The 26,081-nt window shown below is 38.4% G+C and overlaps 1 protein-coding gene across 1 annotated transcript in view; it reads left to right on the top strand.

Annotated features, from left to right (window-relative positions):
- Positions 1–26,081, top strand: part of LOC110451485 (beta-hexosaminidase-like) — a 73,356-nt gene that overhangs the window by 35,530 nt on the left and 11,745 nt on the right. Inside the window, exons 6-12 of the mRNA XM_021499528.1 lie at positions 9,023–9,296; positions 10,163–10,590; positions 14,187–14,383; positions 17,797–18,021; positions 18,702–19,064; positions 21,061–21,344; positions 22,074–22,109. Coding sequence (XP_021355203.1) covers positions 9,023–9,296; positions 10,163–10,590; positions 14,187–14,383; positions 17,797–18,021; positions 18,702–19,064; positions 21,061–21,344; positions 22,074–22,109 — 1,807 coding nt within the window. The remainder of the gene's footprint in view (positions 1–9,022; positions 9,297–10,162; positions 10,591–14,186; positions 14,384–17,796; positions 18,022–18,701; positions 19,065–21,060; positions 21,345–22,073; positions 22,110–26,081) is intronic.

Raw genomic sequence — 26,081 nt, 5'->3', positions numbered from 1 at the left:
CCTGACTCTGTGTACTCTACAACTCCCAACACCTGACTCTGTGTACTCTACAACTCCCCACCCCTGACTCTGTGTACTCTTCTACTCCCAACCCCTGACTCTGTGTACTCTACAACTCCCAACACCTGACTCTGTGTACTCTACAACTCCCCACCCCTGACTCTGTGTACTCTACAACTCCCAACACCTGACTAAGTGTACTCTTCTCCCCCAACCCCTGACAAAGACTTTCTGGTTCAGTAGTCCTGACAAAGACTTACTAGTTCAGTAGTCCTGACAAAGACTTACTAGTTCAGCTGTCCTGACAAAGACTTACTAGTTCAGTAGTCCTGACAAAGAATGAGTGATCTTAACAGAGCCAATATTTGGAAATAGTGTTGCTTTATTATCCAGGTGAGCGATACAGTCCCTTGGGGCCTCTTGTTTAGTCTTTATATCAGTCCAATAGCCCTGGCAAAGGCTGAAAGAGATAAACAGTTTGGTCTTTACAAAATTCAATGTAGAATGAAGAAAATCAGCTTTTGAATATTTCTTTTATAATAAGTTAATTCTTCTTTTGCTGCGTTGCTGAAATAGTTAGGCTTACTAGTGCAATAGTCCTGACAAAGGCTAATAGTTAGCGCCTGATAAGGCAGCTCCTGTGAATTCCTCAATATTGTATTGATTAATATAAATGCTAATCGTACTGACTGTATAAAGTTCTGAAAAACTGTAGGACCTAGGGTCATGCTACTTGGCCAGTAGGTACCTGGGATGGAGTGCTATAAAGTTTCCTTATTAAAATGACCTTGACCTACTTTCAAGGTCACAGTGGTCAAATATGAGAAAATTTTCAAACAACAATATCCTAAAAACCATTTGAACTAGAGTCATGATACTTGGGTATGTTATGTAGACCAGCAGTGCGAATATTTTTCTCTGTCATAGTTATGAGATCAAATGTCAACTTTAAATGCTAGTGGGGGGTTCAAATGTCAACTTTGGTTAAAATCTTTAACAATCTTCTTCTCAAGTTCCATTAGGCCCAGGGTCATGATATTTGGCCAGTAGGTACCTGGGATGGGGTGCTATAAAGTTTCCTCATTAAAATGACCTTGACCTACTTTCAAGGTCACAGCGGTTAAATATGTTTAAAACTTCAAACAACAATATCCTAAGAACCATTTGAACTAGAGTCATGATACTTGGGTATGTTATGTAGACCAGCAGAGCGAATTGTTTTCTACAGTAATGAGGTCAAAGGTCAACTTTAAGTGCAAGTTGGGGTCAAAGGCTTTAACAATCTTTTCAATTTCCATAAGGCTCAGGGTCATGGTATTTGGCCAGTATGTACCTGGGATGAGTGTTATATATTTTCCTCATTAAAATTACCTTGACCTACTTCCAAGGTCACTGGTGTCAATTATGTTAAAAAATTCAAACAACAATATCCTAAGAACCATTTGAACTAGAGTCATGATACTTTGGTATGTTATGTAGACCAGCTGTGTGAATTGTTTTCTTTATTACAGTAATAAGGTCAAAGGTCAACTTTAAGTGCAAGTCAGGAGTCGAAGGTCAATATGAGTTAAAAGCTTTAACATTAAAATTTCAAGTTTCAAACAACAAAATCTTCAGAACCGTTTAAGAGATGTTAAAATGTCTTGTGTTCTTGTTACCAAATTTGGTCTTAAGTTACCTATATGTCAGTTGCATGTAACAAAAGAAACAGGTGAGCGATACAGGCCCTCTGGGCCTGTTGTTTATTAAATAGTAGGGACAGAGGGAGCTTAGTAGTCAGTGTAATATTAGGGACAAAGGGAGCTTAGCAGTCAGTGTAATAGTAGTGACAGAGGGAGCTTAGCAGTCAGTGTAATAGTAGGGATAGAGGGAGCTTAGCAGTCAGTGTAATAGTAGAGACAGAGGGAGATTAGCAGTCAGTGTAATAGTAGGGACAGAGGGAGCTTAGCAGTCAGTATAATAGTAGAGTCAGAGGGAGGTTAACAATCAGTGTAATTAAGTAGGGACAGAGGGAGCTTAGTAGTCAGTGTAATATTAGGGACAAAGGGAGCTTAGCAGTCAGTGTAATAGTAGGGACAGAGGGAGCTTAGCAGTCAGTGTAATAGTAGGGACAGAGGGAGCTTAGCAGTCAGTGTAATAGTAGGGACAGAGGGAGCTTAGCAGTCAGTGTAATAGTAGGGACAGAGGGAGCTTAGCAGTCAGTGTAATAGTAGGGACAGAGGGAGCTTAGCAGTCAGTGTAATAGTAGGGACAGAGGGAGCTTAGCAGTCAGTGTAATAGTAGGGACAGAGGGAGCTTAGCAGTCAGTGTAATAGTAGGGACAGAGGGAGCTTAGCAGTCAGTGTAATAGTAGGGACAGAGGGAGCTTAGCAGTCAGTGTAATAGTAGGGACAGAGGGAGCTTAGCAGTCAGTGTAATAGTAGGGACAGAGGGAGCTTAGCAGTCAGTATAATAGTAGAGTCAGAGGGAGGTTAACAATCAGTGTAATTAAGTAGGGACAGAGGGAGCTTAGCAGTCAGTATAATAGTAGTGATAGAGGGAGCTTAACAGTCAGTGTAATAGCAGGGACAGAGGGAGCTTAGCAGTCAGTGTAATAGTAGAGACAGAGGGATCTTAACAGTCAGTGTAATAGTAGGGACAGAGGGAGCTTAGCAGTCAGTATAATAGTAGTGATAGAGGGAGCTTAGCAGTCAGTGTAATAGTGGAGACAGAGGGATCTTAACAGTCAGTGTAATAGTAGGGACAGAGGGGACTTAGCAGTCAGTGTAATAGCAGGGACAGAGGGAGCTTAGCAGTCAGTATAATAGTAGTGATAGAGGGAGCTTAGCAGTCAGTGTAATAGTAGTGATAGAGGGAGCTTAACAGTCAGTGTAATAGTAGGGACAGAGGTAGCAAAGCAGTCAGTGTAATGGTAGTGGCAGAGGGAGCTTAGCAGTCAGTGTAATAGTAGTGACAGAGGGAGCTTAGCAGTCAGTGTAATAGTAGTGACAGAGGGAGCTTAGCAGTCAGTGTAATAGTAGGGACAGAGGGAGCTTAGCAGTCAGTGTAATAGTAGTGACAGAGGGAGCTTAGCAGTCAGTGTAATAGTAGGGACAGAGGGAGCTTAGCAGTCAGTGTAATAGTAGTGACAGAGGGAGCTTAGCAGTCAGTGTAATAGTAGGGACAGAGGGAGCTTAGCAGTCAGTGTAATAGTAGTGACAGAGGGAGCTTAGCAGTCAGTGTAATAGTAGGGACAGAGGGAGCTTAGCAGTCAGTGTAATAGTAGTGACAGAGGGAGCTTAGCAGTCAGTGTAATAGTAGGGACAGAGGGAGCTTAGCAGTCAGTGTAATAGTAGTGACAGAGGGAGCTTAGCAGTCAGTGTAATAGTAGGGACAGAGGGAGCTTAGCAGTCAGTGTAATAGTAGTGACAGAGGGAGCTTAGCAGTCAGTGTAATAGTAGGGACAGAGGGAGCTTAGCAGTCAGTGTAATAGTAGTGACAGAGGGAGCTTAGCAGTCAGTGTAATAGTAGGGACAGAGGGAGCTTAGCAGTCAGTGTAATAGTAGTGACAGAGGGAGCTTAGCAGTCAGTGTAATAGTAGGGACAGAGGGAGCTTAGCAGTCAGTGTAATAGTAGTGATAGAGGGAGCTTAGCAGTCAGTGTAATAGTAGTGACAGAGGGAGCTTAGCAGTCAGTGTAATAGTAGGGACAGAGGGAGCTTAGCAGTCAGTGTAATAGTAGGGACAGAGGGAGCTTAGCAGTCAGTGTAATAGTAGGGACAGAGGGAGCTTAGCAGTCAGTGTAATAGTAGGGACAGAGGGAGCTTAGCAGTCAGTGTAATAGTAGGGACAGAGGGAGCTTAGCAGTCAGTGTAATAGTAGGGACAGAGGGAGCTTAGCAGTCAGTGTAATAGTAGGGACAGAGGGAGCTTAGCAGTCAGTGTAATAGTAGGGACAGAGGGAGCTTAGCAGTCAGTGTAATAGTAGGGACAGAGGGAGCTTAGCAGTCAGTGTAATAGTAGGGACAGAGGGAGCTTAGCAGTCAGTGTAATAGTAGGGACAGAGGGAGCTTAGCAGTCAGTGTAATAGTAGGGACAGAGGGAGCTTAGCAGTCAGTGTAATAGTAGGGACAGAGGGAGCTTAGCAGTCAGTGTAATAGTAGAGACAGAGGGAGCTTAGCAGTCAGTGTAATAGTAGGGACAGAGGGAGCTTAGCAGTCAGTGTAATAGTAGGGACAGAGGGAGCTTAGCAGTCAGTGTAATAGTAGGGACAGAGGGAGCTTAGCAGTCAGTGTAATAGTAGGGACAGAGGGAGCTTAGCAGTCAGTGTAATAGTAGGGACAGAGGGAGCTTAGCAGTCAGTGTAATAGTAGGGACAGAGGGAGCTTAGCAGTCAGTGTAATAGTAGGGACAGAGGGAGCTTAGCAGTCAGTGTAATAGTAGGGACAGAGGGAGCTTAGCAGTCAGTATAATAGTAGAGTCAGAGGGAGGTTAACAATCAGTGTAATTAAGTAGGGACAGAGGGAGCTTAGCAGTCAGTATAATAGTAGTGATAGAGGGAGCTTAACAGTCAGTGTAATAGCAGGGACAGAGGGAGCTTAGCAGTCAGTGTAATAGTAGAGACAGAGGGATCTTAACAGTCAGTGTAATAGTAGTGACAGAGGGAGCTTAGCAGTCAGTGTAATAATAGGGACAGAGGTAGCATAGCAGTCAGTGTAATAGTAGGGACAAAGGGGACTTAGCAGTCAGTGTAATAGTAGGGACAGAGGGGACTTAGCAGTCAGTGTAATAGTAGGGACAGAGGGAGCTTAGCAGTCAGTGTAATAGTAGAGACAGAGGGATCTTAACAGTCAGTGTAATAGTAGTGACAGAGGGAGCTTAGCAGTCAGTGTAATAGTAGTGACAGAGGGAGCTTAGCAGTCAGTGTAATAATAGGGACAGAGGGAGCTTAGCAGTCAGTGTAATAGTAGAGACAGAGGGATCTTAACAGTCAGTGTAATAGTAGTGACAGAGGGAGCTTAACAGTCAGTGTAATAGTAGGTTCAGAGGTTGCATAGCAGTCAGTGTAATAGTAGGGACAGAGGGAACTTAGCAGTCAGTGTAATAGTAGAGTCAGAGAGAGGTTAACAGTCAGTGTAATAGTAGAGTCAGAGAGAGGTTAACAATCAGTGTAATAGTAGGGACAGAGGGAGCTTAGCAGTCAGTGTAATAGTAGGGACAGAGGTAGCATAGCAGTCAGTGTAATAATAGGGACAGAGGGAACTTAGCAGTCAGTGTAATAGTAGAGTCAGAGAGAGGTTAACAATCAGTGTAATAGTCGGGACAGAGGGGACTTAGCAGTCAGTGTAATAGTAGGGACAGAGGGGACTTAGCAGTCAGTGTAATAGTAGGGACAGAGGGAGCTTAGCAGTCAGTGTAATAGTAGGGACAGAGGTAGCTTAGCAGTCAGTGTAATAGTAGGGACAGAGGGAGCTTAGCAGTCAGTGTAATAATAGGGAAAGAGGGAACTTAGCAGTCAGTGTAATAGTAGAGACAAAAGGGGCTTAGCAGTCAGTGTAATAGTAGAGTCAGAGAGAGGTTAACAGTCAGTGTAATAGTAGGGACAGAGGGAACTTAGCAGTCAGTGTAATAGTAGGGACAGAGGGAGCTTAGCAGTCAGTGTAATAGTAGGGACAGAGGGAGCTTAGCAGTCAGTGTAATAGTAGGGACAGAGGGAGCTTAGCAGTCAGTGTAATAGTAGGGACAGAGGGAGCTTAGCAGTCAGTGTAATAGTAGGGACAGAGGGAGCTTAGCAGTCAGTGTAATAGTAGGGACAGAGGGAGCTTAGCAGTCAGTGTAATAGTAGGGACAGAGGGAGCTTAGCAGTCAGTGTAATAGTAGGGACAGAGGGAGCTTAGCAGTCAGTGTAATAGTAGGGACAGAGGGAGCTTAGCAGTCAGTGTAATAGTAGTGACAGAGGGAGCTTAGCAGTCAGTGTAATAATAGGGACAGAGGGAGCTTAGCAGTCAGTGTAATAGTAGTGATAGAGGGAGCTTAGCAGTCAGTGTAATAGTAGTGACAGAAGGAGCTTAGCAGTCAGTGTAATAGTAGGGACAGAGGTTGCTTTTTGCAAATCTACTAATATTTGATTTAGTTGACATTGTATAGAAAATTGTGTGCAGTTCGCTTGCTACATAATGTACTTTTTATTAATTTCTATTTACACTGAATTCATCGTTACTTTCAACCGATGGTACCAGGAACTTCCCATTTCGCTACTGGAACATCAATATTTATACCACATTAATACATCAATATTTATACCACATTAATACATCAATATTTATACCTCATTAATACATCAATATTTATACCACATTAATGCATCAATATTTATACCCCATTAATGCATCAATATTTATACCACATTAATATTTATACCACATTAATACATCAATATTTATATCACATTAATACATCAATATTTATACCACATTAATAAATCAATATTTATACCACATTAATACATCAATATTTTTACCACATTAAAACATCAATATTTATACCACATTAAAACATTAATAATTATACCACATTAATGCATCAATATTTATACCACATTAATGCATCAATATTTATACCCCATTAATGCATCAATATTTATACCACATTAATATTTATACCACATTAATACATCAATATTTACACCACATTAATACATCAATATTTATACCACATTAAAACATTAATAATTATACCACATTAATGCATCAATATTTATACCACATTAATGCATCAATATTTATACCCCATTAATGCATCAATATTTATACCACATTAATATTTATACCACATTAATACATCAATATTTATACCCCATTAATGCAACAATATTTATACAACATTAATACATCAATATTTATACCACATTAATGCAACAATATTTATACCACATTAATACATCAATATTTATACCTCATTAATACATCAATATTTATACCACATTAATGCATCAATATTTTTACCACATTAAAACATCAATATTTATACCACATTAAAACATTAATAATTATACCACATTAATGCATCAATATTTATACCACATTAATGCATCAATATTTATACCCCATTAATGCATCAATATTTATACCACATTAATATTTATACCACATTAATACATCAATATTTATACCACATTAACATCAATATTTATACCACATTAATACATCAATAATTATACCACATTAATGCATCAATAGTTATACCACATTAAAACATCAATATTTATACCACATTAAAACATCAATAATTATACCACATTAATGCATCAATATTTATACCACATTAATGCATCAATATTTATACCACATTAATGCAACAATATTTATACCACATTAATACATCAATATTTTTACCACATTAAAACATCAATATTTATACCACATTAATGCATCAATATTTATACCACATTAATGCAACAATATTTATACCACATTAATACATCAATATTTATACCTCATTAATACATCAATATTTATACCACATTAATGCATCAATATTTATACCACATTAATATTTATACCACATTAATACATCAATATTTATACCCCATTAATGCAACAATATTTATACAACATTAATATATCAATATTTATACCACATTAATACATCAATAATTATACCACATTAATGCATCAATATTGATACCACATTAAAACATCAATATTTATACCACATTGAAAAATCAATATTTATACCACATTAATACATCAATATTTTTACCACATTAAAACATCAATATATATATCACATTAAAACATCAATAATTATACCACATTAATGCATCAATAGTTATACCACATTAAAACATCAATATTTATACCACATTAAAACATTAATAATTAGACCACATTAATACATCAATATTTATACCACATTAATGCAACAATATTTATACAACATTAATATATCAATATTTATACCACATTAATACATCAATAATTATACCACATTAATGCATCAATAATTATACCACATTAAAACAATGTTTGCTTTTACTTTTTATTTTGTTTCTTTTTAGAAAAAAGCAGTATGTACTGCATCTATTAATAGAACCCAATTAGTTGAGTCCGGTTCACTTGGATGTTTTATCAGGCATTGTATCCAAATGTATTGTTTACTTATAAAAGTTAGACTCCTGGGTTTGAAAAAAATGATTTCTGAAATAACAAAATGCCAAATACTGTAAATTTACTTATTTTAATGCACTTAAATTTTAGCGTGTTATCAAAATTTAAGGGATAAGCACATTGATGAATTGATGAGTTCTAAAAATATGCAATAGAGAATGACATACAAGAACATCAATTGGCGAATTCATATTTTAGCACAATAATTTAAGTGTTATAGTTAAGACTACCACTAAATACAGTAAAATGGGACTACTGCTAAAATATGCATGGTTACAGTATAAGCCCTTGTTTACGAAAGTAACTGACAGCAGTTAAATACTTTTTCGTTTGAAACTTATAAAATATACTGAAGTCATGTGTTTGTTACAATAATAAAAATGCATTGTTTCCGTGTTTAGAAATACTGTAGGATATTCATATTGTTGCAAATTAATTTCATTCCATTGTTTAGTTTTAAATGGGTTTAAAGGCGATAAAAACCCATATATTTCATTTTCACAATTTTAACATTTTTCGGGGACATTATTTATTAAATATTCTTTGTGCAATTTTTTTTAAAAAAAAATTGAAAACACGAAAGTTGCAAAAAATCGACAAATTTTGTAACTGGTAGCAAAATAAAATAGAAGGCAGATAAATATGGCTTCAATCACTTAAAACAATGCTGATTTAATTTAAAAGACATACCTAGATATTCATACGTTTGAAAATTTCCACCTTGGGTAGCCTCACTTGGGTAGCCTCACCTTGGGTAGCCTCACATTGGATTGAACTAAGCTTCACAAGACTGATGGTTACTTAAAAGTGATATATTTATTAAACAGTTTTGATTGGTCCATATATTCATTGAATAATTTTGATTGGTCCAATCCAGATACCGTATCATTACTGGAGGGACAAGAAACCATCGATTACATTGCAGAATACGTCTCGGTCAAGTTTAAAGTTCTCAAGAACAATCCACGTGATTCTATCCAGGCTATTTACCTCACAAATACCGGGATCGCCGTGCTCAGGGGAGGTAACTGGCAAATCTATTTCAACCACCTCTACAAGATGATGCATGAAAAAGGAGGTGTGGCAGCTACAGGTCATGTGATCCATGGTTCTGGGTTCAGATTATTCCATGTCAAAGGGAGCCTATACAGGTAGGTACGATGTGTAAACAAGTCAGAAACACAGTCCGTAAGATTGCTGTGAATATTTTTTTCGCAAGATATTTTTTTTCTCATTAATTTGTGACAAGTGATGATTGCAATTTCAAGAATCATATGAATATTTATTCACACTTAGGTACTAAATCAAGGATTGTTTCACACTTAGGTAATAAATCAAGGATTGTTTCACACTTAGGTATTAAATCAAGGATTGTTTCACACTTGGGTATTAAAGCAAGGATTGTTTTTTGGTCCCAAATGTGGTCTTTTGCAAATTCAAATTCAAGAATAATCTAAAAAATAACACAAATATTGAGTTATTTCCTGTAATATCATAAGTATTTTGAACAGATGAATTTGGTATGATATTGCAGTGTTACACTGAATCTAAGTTAATTTGAACTCTGCTTCGCTGTAATGGGTAAAATAGATCCAATTTCCAATGGAGGCATGGTAGTCTAGTGGTAGGACGCCGGGCTCGTGACAGAAGGGTTGCGGGTTCGAGTCATGCCACGGCACTGTTTTGGTTTTTTTGAGCAAGATACTTTACTCCGCTTGTTCCAGTATATATACTCAGCTGTAAATGAGTATGTGGTTGGGCAGTACTGGAATTGTTGAATACTAGCTGTGAGTGCCGATGGCAGCTCTGGCTATATGTTCCCCAGGGAGTTGAGAAAGATATTGGTTGGTTGCAAAGGCCCTATAACCTCGGATAATAATTTGTGAACTGCTTTGAGACAACCTATGAACTAGGTTTCGATAAAGCGGTACATAAGAACATTGAGTTATTATAATTATTGTTTGGTTGAAACACCATTCCCTGTAGTAGTAAGCCTTGACGTCTGCTACCATTACAGATTACAGCCAGAGCCGGAGGTGTTTCGCCCGCTCTACCCGTCCGAGACCCGTACCCTTATTCTGACCGGTAACTATCAACAGGTTGCTAAGACCGACTCCTTTCCCAACTGGTATGTCACCTCTCCAGGATCTACACCCCGGGTACTACAGAGCACGGTGGGCGAGAGTCTCGACTATGTGGATAATTACAACCAGTCGTCATGGCAATGGCGTCGTGACCCACAGGAACAGAATGACCCCTACACAGCCAGAGTGAGGTTCTATATGTATGCTAATATATCTCACGACCTTGGGCGTGTGGGGAGTCTGGTGCTACCTACCCCTGAGGAAGCCGACATTGATGTGAAGACCTTACTAAGTATAACTCCTAAAGACTGGGTTATCATCAGTAATGCAGAATTTACATCCGAGGCCAAATATCTAGCAGGTATGATGTTTATAAGTGATCATTCAAATATATCGCAGGTAAGTCATTTAAATCAGCATTGAAATAAAGAGCTAGTCAACTTTTTAGCCCACCATCATCGGATTGTAACTCTTCAAATGGCCATGGTCTATAAGTCTGTTCTTCCTTCATCGTACATTGTCTATCATCCGTTGTCCGTACTTCTTGTTTATGATCCCAATTACTCAGAAAGGAAGGATTTTTCTAAAATGTCATATGTAAGTTCTCCATGGCCAACAGGCGGCTGGTTTTGATTTTGACCGTGAATGTTTGTTATCACTTTTTCTCAAGAAGTGCTGGAGGGATCTTTCTCAAATTTGATATGTAGGTTCCCCTTGGTCTGTAGTTGTGCATGTTAACCTTTGGGACTGATCGGATAAACAAAAATGCTGGCAGGAAGTGCTTAGAAGATATTTCTCATATTGCAATGATTGGTTCTATTTCTTTCACATTAAGTATTGTACTAGTAAAAAAGTTAAACAACAAACTCACTTTGAAGGTCGTCTTTTTTACACAGCAGTACTAAGTTCAGATAAAAAAAATAGCGCAAGGTATTACTACTGTTTACATGACTCGATCAAACAGATTAGAAGAAATATCAAACTGACTAAGAACTAATGAAGATGGTACAATGGTGGGCGCCAAGATTCCTCTGGGATCTCTTGTTTTTAAACAACTTCTTTTCAAGAACAAGAAGACCTAGAGTCATGAAGTTTTGCTGAAGTAGCTTGCTAGAATGAGGGACTGTCTTTTTTTTCAAATGATTCACTTTCAAGGCCACAGGCTTCAGACGTTTTAATCATGTTTGAATAATTTCTTCATAGTAACAGTGAAGCCAAGGATGATGATGGTTGGTCTGTATGATGCTGTAGTAAAGAGATGTTAAATTGTTTAAATGAATCATCTGAAATCCCTTTCATTGTAATCTTGGTCAAATGGCTTCTAAAGATCCATAGTGTCGACAGTACTACACGTGATATTTTTTGCTTCTAACTGGCTAGTATAACATGCTATACAGTTTTATTTATTAACTTGACCAAAGATTGATAGGGTGTAATGTTATGGTATTTTGCCTTTAGTGTTGATTGCTGTTTAGTTTGTTAAACAATACAGATTACATATCCTTGTAATTATCTGTTTGGTCACCGGGATCAATGTGTAACCTCTCTCTGGTTGTCGATTCTTATAAAACTCTATATTTCGTATAGAACAAATGTCACTCTGAGTCCCAATATTTCGGCCTCCTGGCCTTCTTCGAGGGCGAAAGTCAACAATTATTTCGAGTAATGTCCATCTTGCTTCTCATGAGGTACAAAATGAAGTACAGATTATTTCCTCTATCTCCGAATAAGCAAGATGGTCGTTACTTGAAACAACCGTTAACTTTCGGCCTTGAATGAAGGCCAGGAGGCCAGGACTTAACGAGACATTTGTTCTATATTTTTAGCTCACCTGGCACATTATTTTACTTTAAACGACTTCTTCTTAATAACCGAAAGGCCTAGGGTGATGATATTTAGCCAACAGCATGCTGAGATTAAGAGCTTCAAAGATTGTTCAAATGAATGGCCTTCACCATTATTCAAGGTCACAGGGGTCTATTGTTTAAAAAAAACACGCATGCTTCGGTGAAGGGCTACCAAGTTTGTTTAAATGTATAGTCCCAATATTTCGGCCTCCTGGCCTTCTTCGAGGGCGAAATTCAACAATTATTTCGAGTAATGTCCATCTTGCTTCTCATGAGGTACAAAATGAAGTACAGATTATTTCCTCTATCTCCGAATAAGCAAGATGGTCGTTACTTGAAACAACCGTTACCTTTCGGCCTTGAATGAAGGCCAAGAGGCCAGGACTTAACGCGACATTTGTTCTATATTTTTAGATCACCTGGCACATTATTTTACTTTAAACGACTTCTTCTTAATAACCGAAAGGCCTAGGGTGATGATATTTGGCCACTAGCATGCTGGGGTAAAGGGCTATCAAGTTTGTTTAAATGAATGACCTTCACCTGTATTCAAGGTCACAGGGGTAAAATATGCTAAAAACTTTAAACATCTTCTTCTCCATACCCAAACAGCTCAGGGAGATTATATTTGGCCAGTAGCATGCTAGAATGAAGGGCTACAAAAATTGTTCAAATGAATGACCTTCACCTATATTCAAGGTCATAGGGGTCAAATATGTTAAAAACTTTAAACATCTTCTTCTCCATACCCAAACAGCTCAGGGAGATTATATTTGGCCAGTAGCATGCTGGGGTAAAAGGCTATCAAGTTTGTTTAAATGAATGACCTTCACCTATATTCAAGGTCATAGGGGTCAAATATGTTAAAAACATTAAACAACTTCTTCTGAATAGCCAAAATGTACAGGGTGATGATATTTAGCCATCAGCATGCTAAGATTAAGAGCTTCAAAGTTTGTCCAAATGAATGGCCTTCACCATTATTCAAGGTCACAGGGGCCAAATATGTTAACCACTTTAAACAATTTCTTCTGAATAACCAAAATGCCCAGGGTGATGATATTTAGCCAACAGCATGCTAAGATTAAGAGCTTCAAAGTTTGTTCAAATGAATGGCCTTCACCAATATTCAAGGTCACAGGGGCCAAATATGTTAAAAACTTTAAACAACTTCTTCTGAATAACCAAAATGCCCAGGGTGATGATATTTGGCCAGTAGCATGCTGGCGTAAAGGGTCATCAAGTTTGTTCAAATGAATGACCTTCACCTATATTCAAGGTCATAGGGGTCAAATATGTTAAAAACATTAAACAACTTCTTCTGAATAGCCAAAATGTACAGGGTGATGATATTTGGCCAGTAGCATGATGAGATGAAGGGTTACCAAGTTTGTTCAAATGAATGACCTTCACCCATATTCAAGGTCACAGGGATCAAGTATATTAAAAACTTTAAACAATTTCTTCTCAATAACCAAATGCCCAGGGTGATGCTATTCAGTCAGTAGCATACTAGGATCAAGGGCTACCAAGTTTGTTTAAATGTATGACCTTGAATCATATTCAAGGTCACAAGGAGCAAATATGTTCAAAATATTTAAACAACTTGTTCTGAATAACCAAAATGCTCAGGATGTTGATATTTAGTCAATAGCATGCTCGGATCAAGGACTTCTATGTTTGTTAAAGTGAATGACTCTGATTTATATTCAAGGTCATAGGGGCCAAATTTGTTTAAAATCTTTAAACAACCTCTTCTGAATAACCATGGGTCCCAGGATGTTGATACTTTGCAAGTTGCATCCTGAGATGAAAGGTAAAAACAAATGGTTCAACATAATGACTTTGTTCGACTTTCAATCCCAGTGGTGAAATGTTTAAAAAAGAAATAACAGGTTCTTTTGAATAAATTTTAATCATAGATACTGATATTTTGCCTGTAGCTTTATTGTAGATCACTTTTAATGTTACAAGTGGGAGATTTATACCAGGTGAGCGATGCAGGCCCATTGGGCCTCGTGTTCTACTTTTTAACCTATGGAAATCATCTGTTGTTTTCTATATGTTGTAATTTAATACAGATCCTTGTACATTTTGGCTTTCCTTACAGACCATTGTCCCATACAGTTTTCCTACAACTTTCCAAAGAAACGTTACATCTATCTAAGCAAGCATCCTTCTGACATGAACTTGAGCAGTGAGGAGTACGTTCTCAAAGTGGAGCCAACCACTGAAATTATACAAGTCTACGCCGAGGGAAAGGCCGGAGCTTTCTACGGAGTGCAGACAATTTTGGCTCTTTTACAGGTTGGCATAATAATGTACTGAAGAATATTATATTTTGGCGTTTGTGTAAACTTCAGATTCATTTTAAGCTCACCTGGCCCGATGCCATGGTGCGTCTTCCGTCGTCTGTCCATTGTCCGGCGTCAATATTTTACTTTAGACAACTTCTTCTCAATAACCAAAAGGCCTAGGATGATGATATTTGGGCAGAAGCAAACTGGGATAAAGGGCTACCAAGTTTGTTCAAATAAATGACCTTCACCTATTTTCAAGGTCACAGGGGTCAAATATGTTAAAAACTTTAAACATCTTCTTCTCCATAACCAAACTGCTCAGGGAGATTATATTTGGCCAGTAGCATGCTTTGGTGAAGGGCTACCAAGTTTGTTCAAATGAACGACCTTCATTTATATTCAAGGTCACAGGGGTCAATTGTTTAAAAAAAACACCTTTAAACAACTTCTTCTGAATAACCAAAAGGCCCAGGATGATGATATTTGGCCAGTAGCATGCTAGAATGAAGGGCTACCAAAATTGTTCAAATGAATGACCTTGAATTATATTCAAAGTCACAGGGGTCAAATATGTTAATATCTTTAAACAACTTCTTCTGCATAACCATAAGGCCTAGAATGTTGATATCTGTCAGTAGCATGCTGGGATTAAGAACTATTAAGTTTATTCAAGTGAATGACCTTGATTATATTCAAGGTCACAGGGGTCAAATTTGTTTAAAATCTTTAAATGATTTCTGAATAACCATGAGGCCAAGAATGTTGATATTTAGCCAGTAGCATGCTTCGATGAAGGGCCATCAAGCTTTTTCATTTGATTGACCTTAACCCATTTCGAGGTCACATTTACTCAAATATGTTTAAACATTTAAATTACCTTATTTCAATAAACAAAAGGATAGGTAGGTGATGTTTTGCAAGTTGCAACCTGAGATAAAGAGCTATAAGATTTGTTCAACATAATGACCTTGTTCGACTTTCAAGGTCACATGAGTGAAATGTTTTTAAATCTTTCTTGAATTACTTTTAATCATAAATACTGATATTTTGCCTATAGCTTTATTTAAGATCACTTTTAAGGTTACAAATGTGAGATGTATACCAGGTGAGCGATGCAGGCCCATTGGGCCTCTTGCTATAATACATAATTATCGCTGAGAAAGGGTAGTAGAGGGTAGTTTGAAAACACCTATACAAATACATCTTCTTCAGAACTGTAACCATCAGAGCTTCCATACCTCATCTTTCCCTCACATATTCAAATACATCTTCTTCAGCATTGTAACCATCAGAGCTTCCAGACTTCATCTTGACCTCACCTATACAAATACATCTTCTTCAGCATTGTAACCATCAGAGCTTCCAAGCCTCGTCTTTACCTCACCTATACAAATACATCTTCTGCGGTACTGTAACCATCAGAGCTTCCAAACCTCGTCTTTACCTCACCCATACACATTCATCTTCTTCAGAACTGTACCCATCAGAGCTTCCATACTTCATCTTTACCTCACCTATACAAATACATCTTCTTCGGAACTGTAACCATCAGAGCTTCCAAACCTCGTCTTTACCTCACCTATACACATACATCTTCTTCAGAACTGTTACCATCAGAGCTTCCATACTTCATCTTTACCTCACCTATACAAATACATCTTCTTCAGAACTGTAACCATCAGAGCTTCCATACTTCATCGTTACCTCACCTATACAAATACATCTTCTTCAGAACTGTAACCATCAGAGCTCCATACTTCATCTTTACCTCACCTATACAAATACATCTTTTTCAGAACTGTAACCATCAGAGCTTCTATACCTCATCTTTCCTTCACCTATTCAAATACTTCTTCTTCAGAACTGTAACCATCAGAGCTTCCATACTTCATTTTTACCTCACCTATACAAATACATCTTCTTCAGAACTGTAACCATCAGAGCTCCATACTTCATCTTTACCTCACCTATACAAATACATCTTCTTCGGAACTGTAACCATCAGAGCTTCCATACTTCATCGTTACCTCACCTATACAAATACATCTTCTTCAGAACTGTTACCATCAGAGCTTCCATACTTCATCTTACCTCACCTATACAAATACATCTTCTTCAGAACTGTAACCATCAGAGCTTCTATACCTCATCTTTCCCTCACCTATTCAAATACATCTTCTTCAGAACTGTAACCATCAGAGCTCCATACTTCATCTTTACCTCACCTATACAAATACATCTTCTTCGGAACTGTAACCATCAGAGCTTCCAAACCTCGGCTTTACCTCACCTATACACATACATCTTCTTCAGAACTGTTACCATCAGAGCTTCCATACTTCATCTTACCTCACCTATACAAATACATCTTCTTCAGAACTGTTACCATCAGAGCTTCCATACTTCATCTTTACCTCACCTATACAAATACATCTTTTTCAGAACTGTAACCATCAGAGCTTCTATACCTCATCTTTCCCTCACCTATTCAAATACATCTTCTTCAGAACTGTAACCATCAGAGCTTCCATACTTCATCTTTACCTCACCTATACAAATACATCTTCTTCAGAACTGTAACCATCAGAGCTTCCAGACTTCATCTTTACCTCACCTATACAAACACACCTTCTTCAGACCTGTAACCATCAGAGCTTTTCATGTTCAATACTAATGTTTAGTAAGAGGTTGGGAACTATCATCCTAGATACTCCCGGGGATATGCTCACTTACGCTCTCTGCATCCCTCAAAAAGGTCATAGCAAAACTGAGGGCACACTGCTACTTATTTGATTGGTCTCAGGTAAAAAAAAAACTGACTAATAACTGGGCTGATACCTGTCCTTTGAAGATTAGAGAAGAACGATACCTGTCTTCAAAGCCAGTCATTTACCGTTAAATTACTGACAGATTCTTTTGATGTACATCAAATGATCAAACTAGTCTTCTCATCTCACCCACAAGGTTGTGCAACCTGAGCCTTCAATTTTGCTATGACATATTCCAGGGGTGCAGAGAGTGTAAGTAAGCATAACCCCTGGATAATCGAGGATGGGAACTATGGTTTGCTTGCAACACTTTGCCCTGAGAACCCACAGTTCTTACTTCGATGAGTTTAAATGGATTTAATTGATATCTTCAATAAGATTCATCAATTGTATCACTCACTCAGTCATAGCTTGACAAAGGGACCAGTTGGCCTTGAAATGTTGCGACACGTTTAATATGTACATCGTTTGTGTAGAAAGTGAACCTTTGATATTGGATTTTCTTGATGCTTTACATTGATTTGACAAAGTAGGCATATACCCTATGTTTACTATGTATTGTTTTAAGCCTGTATGACCATGCAGTCAGCCTGATGTTTTTATGATTACGTATTATAAATCAATAAAGGGTGTTATCGTTTGACCTTCACAGAGAGAAGGGAATCAGTTGGTGATACCCAAGACACTAATAAGGGACAAACCAAGGTTTCCGTACCGCGGAATCCAATTAGATGTCTCGCGCAACTTCCACTCCAAGGAAACCGTTATGAAATTATTGGATTCCATGGCGACATACAAATTGAACAAGCTTCATTTTCACCTGAGCGATGATGAAGGCTGGAGGCTTGAGATCCCAGGGTTGGAGGAACTTACCCAGGTACGTCAAAGTGTGATTGATTTTTCAATCGTTACTCCTGTTGATGAAATATAAACGGCTGAAATAACCATGGATACCGAAGAGGAATTGTTTAGCAATATTTTAACATGAGCCTTCCTTCTGTTAGAGAGTTTTGATAGTCGGGGAAGAGGTCCCTGTCACTGTTTGGAACTTACCTCACCAATTGCATGACAATCACATGACAATCACATGACATGACAATCACATGACAATCACATCACATGACAATCACATCACATGACAATCACATGACAATCACATCACATGACAATCACATGACATCACATGACAATGAGTGGTAGGGTGGTGCAACTGTGCAAGAGTGATTGATATCAGTTGTAATAACTTGTTTCATGATTGTTGTAAAATAAATAAAATTTATGTTTATAAATCGCATGACAATGAGTTCAATGATGGAACAGGAAATTATTCTATCGAAAGTGGTTGATTGATTGCTGTATTGATCTGAACGATCATAAACACAAATTCATACATGGAAATATGGCATAAAAGACATAAATGGCCTGCATTGTGTGTTTCAACGGAAACACTGGAAGTAAAAATAGAAAACTTTGTAAGATTAAGTTCCACTGTGATACTTGCACTAAATGATGTGAGGGAATTAGGGAAGATAATCCAGTATTTACTTTTGGTTTTAGGTTGGTGCTCGGCGTTGTCATGACACCAGCGAGAAATCTTGCCTTCTACCTCAGCTAGGCTCCGGCCCTCACACAACCTCTTCTGGCTCCGGGTACTACACGCTCAAAGATTACCGTGAAATTTTAATGTACGCCAAAAAGAGGCACGTCCAAGTCATCCCTGAGTTTGACGTGCCAGGCCATTCCCGTGCTGCGGTGAAGTCGATGGAGGCCCGATATAAGAAATATGTTCCGCTGGACGTGGAGAGTGGTGGTGAGTTCCTGCTGTCTGAATGGGACGACAAGTCGAACTACAGCACAGCACAGTCGTACGATGACGGCGTGCTGAACGTGTGTATTGAGTCAACCTACACCTTTCTCCAGGTAAGCCAGCACTGCTGAAAGTGTTAAACCCTTTCACCCCTCTGTAACTTTAGTAGACTCTACCACGCATTCATCGTGGTGTGTCCATCATGGTCTACAGTGGTGAAAGGGTTAAGATTGTCAAACTAAGAACTTTCCTACACCTGTCTCAAAGTTTTCCTACTCTGCATGATATTCCAAATGTTGCTGTAAATCTTTAAGCCCTACAACTTTCTCAAGGTACATTAAGTACATATAAAAACTGAAAATCATTCCTACGTTTTAAAGCAGCATTCTTATTCAATTGAGATGTAACACTGCATTTGATTGGTCAGTTGAAATGATTTTTGATCGTAAAACCACGTACCACTGTCTGCAGATTTCTCGTTGTATATGAATTAAAGCCTAGATGTTTATGACGTTAACGCCCTGAGGGATGTTACAGGTCCTAAATTGATAATAAGTTCAAAATGAGCCTTGAATTTGACTAAGTGGTCATTTAACTAGGGTTGTATATTAATTTTGATGGTTATTCTCATAAAAATGACTGAAGAAAAATAGGAAAATGAAATATTTGTTATAAGTTAATTTCTAGGTTTACAGACTACCAACCAGTGTTACATTTTCTGGTTGTTTGGTGTTTTTATGGCGAGTTTAGAGACATCCAGGTAACACCTCCAAATCTCTGTATTTGGCAAATTTGATTTTGTTATTCTCATTTAAAAAAAAAAAAATCTAACCGGTGGTTCACTGGTTAACTCTTACCAATCTGTGAGTTACTGGGGCCTGTGTTCTGTACTGTGACGTGATCTACTGGGGCCTGTATTCTATACTGTGACGTGATCTACTGGGGCCTGTGTTCTGTACGGTGACGTGAGCTACTGGGGCCTGTATTCTATACTGTGACGTGATCTACTGGGGCCTGTATTCTATCCTGTGACGTGATCTACTGGGGCCTGTGTTCTCTACGGTGACGTGATCTCCTGGGGCCTGTGTTCTGTACGGTGACGGGAGCTACTGGGGCCTGTGTTCTGTACGGTGACGTGAGCTACTGGGGCCTCTGTTCTGTACGGTGACGTGAGTTACTGGGGCCTGTGTTCTGTACGGTGACGTGACCTACTGGGGCCTCTATTCTGTACTGTGCCGTGAGCTACTGGGGCCTGTGTTCTGTACAGTGACGTGAGTTACTGGCGCCTGTGTTCTGTACTGTGACGGGAGCTACTGGGGCCTGTGTTCTGTACGGTGACGTTACCTACTGGGGCCTGGGTTCTGTACTGTGACGTGATCTACTGGGACCTGTATTCTGTACGGTGACGTGATCTACTGGTGCCTTTGTTCTGTACGGTGACGTGACCTACTGGGGCCTGTATTCTGTATGGTGACGTGAGCTAGTGGGGCCTGTGTTCTGTACTGTGACGTGACCTACTGGGGCCTGTATTCTGTACGGTGACGTGAGCTACTGGGGCCTGTGTTCTGTACGGTGACGTGAGTTACTGGCGCCTGTGTTCTGTACTGTGACGTGACCTACTGGGGCCTGTGTTCTGTACTGTGACGTGATCTACTGGGGCCTGTGTTCTGTACTGTGACGTGATCTACTGGGGCATGTGTTTTGTACGGTGACATGAGCTACTGGGGCCTGTATTCTGTACGGTGACGTGATCTACTGGGGCCTGTATTCTGTACTGTGACATGAGCTACTGGGGCCTGTATTCTGTACCTTGATGTGAGCTACTGGGGCCTGTGTTCTGTACGGTGACATGATCTACTGGGGCCTGTATTCTGTACTGTGACATGATCTACTGGGGCCTGTGTTCTGTACGGTGACGTGAGTTACTGGGGCCTGTGTTCTGTACGGTGACGTGAGTTACTGGGGCCTGTGTTCTGTACGGTGACGTGAGCTACTGGGGCCTGTGTTCTGTACGGTGACATGATCTACTGGGGCCTGTATTCTGTACAGTGACGTGAGTGTCTGTTATAGGCAGGTTTCACTTTACATGGCTTTCCTTATGCCCGACAGCATCTGATAGCCTCAGTAAAGGAGCTACATCAGGACGTACAGCCACTGGATGTTGTCCACATCGGGGGTGACGAGATTGCTCGGGAGGCCTGGACGAAATCCCCTGCATGTAAAACTCTTACAGAGGAACGGAACATCACAGATTTCCGCTTCTTTTTCGTGCACCGTGTGATAGAACTTCTTCAGAATCAAGGATTGGCTGCCGGGGTTTGGGAGGATGGGATCATACCAAAGGATGTTTACCCTTACAACATCAAGGACCTCCGAAATAAACAGCCTAGCAGGTAATTATACCATTAACCATTTGAAACAGAATACATGTATACAGTGTTTTATTATATACAGAGTCGGAAACAATATTTTCCAACAGACTTGTGAAACCTGCATGCCAAAAAAATAAGCTTTATAATTGTTTGGAAAACTTTGGTTTTGAAATGCATTTTTTTCAGTGGATTTGATCCTGGCCTCTAATACAGAGGGGATGGGTCACATTTCTGGTAAAGAAGGGTTAAGTGGGATAGTGGTTCTCTAGTATTTATGGTGATGTAAAAGAAGAGAACTTAAACGTTTTTTCTGTTTGTATATATCTTGTTTGTTATCAGTTTCACTGGACCAAATGAATCAGGAATCCTTTTATTTTTCTTTGAATAGAACAATTGCAATGTTTTTTCCATTATTTTACTTAAACTTTACCTAGCCAGGAAATACGTTTATCAGGATCTTTAAGTAAAGATACTTAAAAGGTAGGAACTTAGATTTGTACATATTTTATTGATATTTTTCACCTAATGTGCTTATTTTTTTCTGTGTATGCTACAAACTGAAATGGTTTTTCATTTTCTTAATTTTGTTTGTCTCTTATACTTGTTAGTTAATTTCTCTTTAATTGTCAATAGTAAACAAACTTGTAGTTATTTATATTACAGGTTATTTTTGTGATCATTTGTATGTTGACTTTACAGAGATGTTTCCCTTCATCAGAACTATTACTTATATCCATTTTTATCTATCAGTAACTTAACAGTAGATAACTCAACACAACAGGAAAGGTAGGCCAGTCAGGAGTTGTGCCCCTTTGATCTTTTGACAGAAGGTGATGGCTAACATTATAATCTTGTTCAATCAAGAGTTGTGGCCCTTGATCTTTTGACAGAAGGCGATGGCTAACATGATAATCTTGTTCAATCAAGAGTTGTGGTCCTTGATCTTTTGACAGAAGGTGATGGCTAACATGATAATGTGGTTCAGGCAGCCACCTTGTGAAACTGCATAAAACAAACTTTCTAATTGGATTAGTCACAGAAATGATTCAATAAATGGTACTTCTTTTTTTATTCTGCATGTGTGAAAATACGACAGATAGAAACAGCAAGTGGAGTTCAACTCCTATGAATCAGACATGCCGACACATTTAACACAGTTTCTACAGTATGTTTGTGTGGAGCTAGTGATTTGTCCATAAAAAGGCAAAAGCACTAGCAGCCCTGTCTCCTAGTTTATAAATATTTTTACATTATGTCAATACGTAGACTTACACAAGCTCCAGAACATGGGACAAACGATCAGAATGGACTTCACAAGTCCCAATTACTGAAAAAAAACACGTTGATTGAAATATAAGGATTGAATCTTGCTTTGGTCAATTTCATGGGGTGATGAATTGAGTTGGTCTTGAAACAAATTCAACATGAACTAAATTTGTTTCAAGACCAACCCAATTCATCACCCCATTAAATCGACCAAAGCACGATTCAATCCTTGAATGTCCCGATATATCTTAGTTGTGAGGGATATATAAAACCTGCCCTGATGGAGAATTGTGTGTGTAATTGATTTATAAAGTAAGAGTTACTTCCCTTCAGTAACTAATATTCCCACATATACAACAGAAACTTCGTGGTTGGGGTAAATCCTGTTGGAGAATATGTTTAAAAGATTAAGAGTTACTTCCCTTGCTTTGAATTGGTGGTGGGGAATGCATTTATTTTGATCCACATTGTCACATTGATATATATGGTCGACATTGGATTGAGATCGACGTCAGGCCTACTGTGTCTGTCTTCACTATGTAATCAAGTACATGTGAACATGCCGTTCTGCTGTTTCACTTACAGTCCTCACAAGTCAAAACAAGGACTCAAACTCGTTTGTATCAAAAAAAGCTTAAGATTTCTTTGAATGACCAGAGACTCTGACTTTACATGTACTCATCCCTCATTATAATGAAATGGTAGTGAAGTTTTACTGGTCCACATTTTTTTCAAATGTTAAATATTTAATATCACTGATATGTTGCTGCAAAGAAAATGAAACTGAAACTGTTTAAACATCTTTTATCCACAAAAAGCATCATTGTGAAAAATACAGGGATTCTAAAAAAAAATGGAAAAATGTCTGTTGAAAACCTCCATTAGCTTGGAATATTTTATTTTGAGGTTTTATTTAATTTTTCCTGATGCTCTGCATGACCTTGTATAATCAATGTAATATTTGCTACCGGGATTGGTCTGGGGTCTGGCCCCACTCAATGAATGACCTTTACCCATATTCAAGGTCACAAGGGTCAATTGTCTTCAAAAAACCTTTAAACAGCTTCTTCTAAATAACCAAAAGGAGGACCAGTTTGATGATATATGGCCAGTAGCATGCTTAAATGATGGGCTATCAAGTATATTCAAATAATGACCTTTGTCCATTTTCAAGGTCACAGGGATCAAATGTGTTGAAATCTTTAACCGACTTCTTCTGAATAACCAAAAGGTCCAGGGTGATGATATATAAAAATAGGTGAGCTATAATTGCAGGCCCATTGGGCCCTTGTTTTTAACCTGAAACCAATCAAATAGGCATCTGCATGCCTTCAATTTTGTCATGACACATTCCTGAGGTGCAGAGAATGTAAGGGAGGATATTGTGAATGACAACTTCATGGTCCATTGTCTATAATAACTTAAAATATAACCATCAAAATTTAATGTCAATCAAATAATTGTCAATATGTTCTCTGATCTTTCAGTTTTTACCTCAGATGATTGGCTATTTATTTGAAGGTCCAGAAAGGTATACCAATGTACAGTGACTGTGATAGATTCAGCCATACTTAAAATGTATTCCATTTCCCAACATCTCCGTTATTGGTGAGAATGATTTCATCCTTTTGAACCAATTTTACAGTAAAATTCCTTAAAGATTTGTGATGAAGAAGTGTATGCCCGATAGCTAGTGTTGCCCACTGTGAAGTCATAGTGTTCGCACGGGTCCAAAATATGGACTTAACACTATGCATTGGTTAACAAGGAAAGGGGAAATTTGCTTCATGAATATGTCTGTGTAATATATAGAGAAGAGCTAAAAAGTGTACGGCCATACTGGGATTTGAATCCTCCGAACTCTAGTCGGAGGCTCTAACCAATTGAGCTACCAGTCGCTGATGATTGATCAAGTCCAGTTTTGCTACATCAACAAGTATTTTTTATTTCAATTAAAATATAAATTATATCAAGGTCGATAAATGGGCTTACTCAGAAAAACGATTACATTTTGATAGCCGTCTGAAGAATCATTATACAACGTACATTGTGTGATCGTAGGTGTCAACTTCTGAAACCTCCATTGAGGGGGATCTCCCTCATTCTACATTTACAATGATGGAGAAATTTAGTTTTATTTAATTTTGCTCAGCTAACTTTCCCTTTTTGTCTCGTCGCCACAAAGTGGAAGCGAGACTAAGGTGTTGCTTTTCCAGCGGCGACGGCGTCAACATTACGTTTTTGCGTTTAAGTTAGTTTCACTAAAAGTATAAGTGCTAGACCAACCAAACTTGGACCATAGGTAGTACATCTCGTCCCATGCATCAAATGCTGGATGTGGCCTACGTACCTCTCATGGTCCATTGACTTTGTCAGCATCTCCATCAACATTAAATTTTTGCATTTAAGTTAGTTTCTCTGATATGTGCATTGAAGGTCAAAGTAGATCATAGGCGAGACATATCAATCCGAATGGCTTGTTTATGTATCAGAATAATTCCAAAAAGTATTCATTTGATTCAGACACACCTGTTATGATCATTACACACACCCTGCAATAACTAGGAGATCTTTTGGAGTTTTGGGGGAGATTGTAATTTTTTGTCAAAATGAGGGAGTCTCCCTCCTAATGAGGGACGGTTGACAACTATGTATAATGCTAATATAGATACAACTCAATTAAGATGAAATAAAATCATTATTTTTTATCCAGACCTATATTGGAAAAAATTGGATATTTTGAAAATCATCTCTGTTAATCACTATACTATATTGAATATAGACCAATTTAACTAAACTTAATAAAACAACATTTAAGTCAAACCCATCCCTTCTATTACAAAGCCAGTGGCATTAACTAATTCATCCCTGAAGACACATTTTAACTCTTCCAATTCAAAGGTTGGAATAGTCCATTATGAAGTTTCAGGGATAAATGAGTTAATGGTGTTATAAGTATTGAAGTATTAACTTCCTCTTAATTTCATTGTGTATTCATTGTTTGAGGTTGGGATAGAATTATCAGTATCAGAGAGAGCTACATTTTTCTCCGTCCCCATTCCGGGAATCAACATATTACAATGGATGAGGTCACTCAGGCCCAGCCACAGTTTTCTCCGTCCCCATTCCGGGAATCAACATATTACAATGGATGAGGTCACTCAGGCCCAGCCACAGTTTTTTCCGTCCCCATTCCGGGAATCAACTTATTAGAATGGATGAGGTCACTGGCCCAGCCACAGTTTTTTCCAGGTGTCCTGTTTCCTCATTAAGACCTGCTCACCAACTGGGCCAACAGCAATGATAAGTGAGGGTTAATAAAACATGTTCTATGATTGTTGATATATATCACATTGGTGACCAAAACATTTCAGTCAGGAGAAGGACTTGGTAAAGAAAAAACTTATAGTTATACACACTGTGGTATAGACTTGGTAATAGTTACACACACTGTGGTATAGACTTGGTAATAGTTACAAACAGTGTGGTATA

Source organism: Mizuhopecten yessoensis, unplaced genomic scaffold (genome assembly GCF_002113885.1).
Source record: "Mizuhopecten yessoensis strain PY_sf001 unplaced genomic scaffold, ASM211388v2 scaffold6069, whole genome shotgun sequence".
Lineage (NCBI taxonomy): Eukaryota > Metazoa > Mollusca > Bivalvia > Pectinida > Pectinidae > Mizuhopecten > Mizuhopecten yessoensis.
Note: the sequence above shows the minus strand (reverse complement) of the source record. Positions and strands in the feature narration are given on the sequence as shown.